Raw genomic sequence first — 3,062 nt, forward strand, 5'->3', positions numbered from 1 at the left:
CTTCATTCATTAGTAGCAAATGATAAGATTTATTTCACTATGAATGTTGCAAGGCAGAGGTCAAACTGTTTGCAACCAATTGGAATGTTACTCTTACAAAATGTAAGACAAATTTGCACAGACATATCTATTAACTAAAATGTTTCATAGTGTATATCTGCATGTTTATCAAGTTGGAGTGGTTCAATCTGTCTGTAAGATCCTTCCTATCCCACTTCTAAACCAAATTAATAGTATTCAGTTTGAATATTAGAAAGCAAAGTTACACTTGTAGGCTTCATCCTTTAGCTATAAACAACCCATAAGGATTTTGACTTTAAATATTGTAGAGTGCGCTCTATGCAGGAAAAACTTGTGCATATTAGTTGCTAACCTATTTTAAAATTCCATCTTGTAATGCAAACCTTCATTTCTTGTAGGCTGCACGCGTTAGCTGTCAACAAATCACGGTTGGGCACTGGTAAATTTAGAAATGTAGCGCAATTCTCCCCCACCCCCATATCAGTTTCAACTCGACTGGAAGAGCCTTTCAAATTAGCTGTACACAAAAATAGAGGGTTGCAGTTCCAATAGCGTCCGCTGAAGCTGCAGGTCTTGCAAAGAGTCTCCAATAGGCCAGCAGAGGGCTTGTAATGTGAATGAGGCCAGCAGAGGCCCTACTAGGGAAGGCAGAGATGCGTTGAGGTGTCAGTCAGCAGCTACAATCCAATCAGAGCCTGGTCCTGATGGGGCTGCGGCAGCTTTGGGAAGCAGCCGCGACGTTAAACCAGCCACGTGTGATTGAGGCAGACTCCAGCCGCCTGTGTGGGAGCGGCTCGGCTGAGAAGAAGGCGGGGCCGGCTGGGCAGAGGGGAGCGGTGCAGGCGGCGGGTCTCTCCGGCCCGGCCGCTCAGCGGGAGTGCTGCAGGGCGAAGGCGCACTTCTTGTAGGCGGCGTAGAGCAGCAGGATGGCCCGCAGCATCTGCCGGCACATGGCCACGGCCATGCGGACCTGCGGCTCGCGGAGCCCGCGGGGCCAGCGCTGCCGGGGGCTGATCACTTGGCAGAAAGCCGAGCGCTCCGACACCCGGAACGAGCCGGTCCAGCGCGGGGGCTGCGCCGTCACCAGCCGCCCGAAGACCGAGTCCAGCCCGCTGAGCCGCACCGCCTGGGGCTTGCGCAGCGCCGCGCTCCGCCGCGGCTCCCCCGCCGGCAGGCCGGGCCCCTTGGCGCCCGGCTCCAGCACCAGGCTGAGCCCCTGGAAGCACAGCTGCACCTCCAGGTCCGCGGCCGCGCTCTGCGGGCAGCAGCCGCGCGGCGCCGCCCGGAACGGGTGCTTGGTGCACGGCCGGGGGGTGGCGCCCCGCAGCCACTGCAGGGACTCGTCCAGCGGCGACCAGGGCGCCCACAGCTGGTACCCGCCGGCCATGGCCCCCGCCAGCCACCCCGCAGCGGCTAGCGCCGCCCGCCCAGCTGCATCTTTCCTCCGCCGGGCGCCTGGCAACCCATTGTGACGCCGCGTTCGGAGTGGAACCCGCGCTCCCACCCGCCCGCCCCTCCATCCCTGCCCAGCTTCCTTGTCCCCTCATACTCTGCGCAGCCCCCCAGGTCTCCCCTGCCCCTAGCTGCCACCCCTGAGGACTCCCGTTTGATTTCTGCCCGCTTTCAAACACCTGCCTGCTGTAGGTGCTTCCTTTATAGGAAGCATCCTCACTGTAGTACCCGGTGCTTACAGCTCATCAGCTGAGATCTTGGAGGGTTGGGCTCCTACTTGTTCTGGCTAAGAAGTTTGTTTGTTTTTAAATGTGATGTTTTTGGTTTTTTTTGTTTTTTTTTTTTTTTAAGCCAGAAGAGCAGTTTAAACTGCCTCTGCCTAGTCAGGTACAGGTCCTGGAGCTTGCTGCACTCTGCAAAGATGGTGCATGTGGTCAAAGGCAGGCAGCATCCTCTTTGGGGCCTCTGCATCACACCTTGGTCCGAACGTGCCAGGGACAGAATCTTGCCCAGTTACATGGTACCCATTTCTTGACCACAGAGACCAGGGGTTGTGTGAAAAATCATGCATACAAATTCTGCACTTATGTGTAATTATTGCAATTTTCTATGTCATTAGCAGCATCCTTGAGGTCTCAGCCACTTGCCCAGTTTCAACTACCATTTTCACACTAGTGACCTAAGAACTTACTTGACAGTTCCTGACTATCTATTTCTGCATCTCAGTCTCTCCAACATATCATCATGGATATCTTGCTGCTAATTTAATATGCCCAAAACTGGCCTTACTCTCCCTCCAAGTCCTTTCCTCCACTTATCTTCTGACAAGCTTGTGTAAGTAAGACAGATGTTTTCTGTCAACTAGGGATCATCTTTGGTTTGTCACATCCAAATGTTCTCTAAATACTGCAGATTCTTCCTCCAGAATATCTCACATATCCATTCTCTTTCTATTCCTACAGCTAAAATTCACCATGTCCTGGCTTGATTATTGTAATTTTTTCTCTAGTCTCCCTGATACCCATATTGCCTTCCTCCAGTCCATACAAAATATAGCTACTAAGGGCTTGTCTACACTGGTAATGTACAGCGCTGCCACTTTCTCACCCCTGAGTGCAGCAAGTATCAGTGCTGTAAAGCGCCAGTGTAGACAGTGCATCAGTGCTGGTCGCCATGCTCCCAGCGCTGGTCACTACACCCCTCATGGAGGGTGTGTGTGGGTGTGGGTGTGTTTAGAGCACTGGGAGAGCTCTCTCCCAGGGCTCTGCCGTGACCACACAAGCCACATTAAAGCGCTGCCAGTTTAGTAGACTAGCCCTAAGATCATCTTCATCAATGCTCAACCTTTTTGCCCCAACTTTCTAAAGTTAATCTTCTGCATCAAGCTTAAACTTCTTTCTCTTGCCTTAAAGGCCCTTGCAAAGTATTGAATCTCTACCAAAACATTTTTCCCCAAGCGTTTTAGCTAAACGGGTATTACTTTTTATTCAGAGTCCTAAAAACTTTCCCCCCCAAATCAGATTTCATTTCCTGCATGTTTATGGGAAGTGTAAACTTTAAAGTTTTTCTTGTATAAAGAGGTAAAGGGT

General features: G+C 51.7%; 1 protein-coding gene across 1 annotated transcript; it reads right to left on the minus strand.

The window, feature by feature from the left end:
* Nucleotides 1-868: 868 nt before the first annotated feature.
* Nucleotides 869-1,408, minus strand: FANCD2OS (FANCD2 opposite strand). The gene has a single exon (XM_034759491.1). It carries the CDS (start codon nt 1,406-1,408, stop codon nt 890-892), a length of 519 nt encoding a protein of 172 aa, XP_034615382.1. The 3' UTR covers nt 869-889.
* Nucleotides 1,409-3,062: the final 1,654 nt, after the last annotated feature.

The sequence above is a fragment of the Trachemys scripta genome, chromosome 2 (genome assembly GCF_013100865.1).
Source record: "Trachemys scripta elegans isolate TJP31775 chromosome 2, CAS_Tse_1.0, whole genome shotgun sequence".
NCBI lineage: Eukaryota > Metazoa > Chordata > Testudines > Emydidae > Trachemys > Trachemys scripta.

Bases quoted from the DNA above. Each gene is read 5' to 3' on its own strand.
- FANCD2OS (XM_034759491.1), bottom strand. From the start codon at position 1,408: ATGGCCGGCGGGTACCAGCTGTGGGCGCCCTGGTCGCCGCTGGACGAG.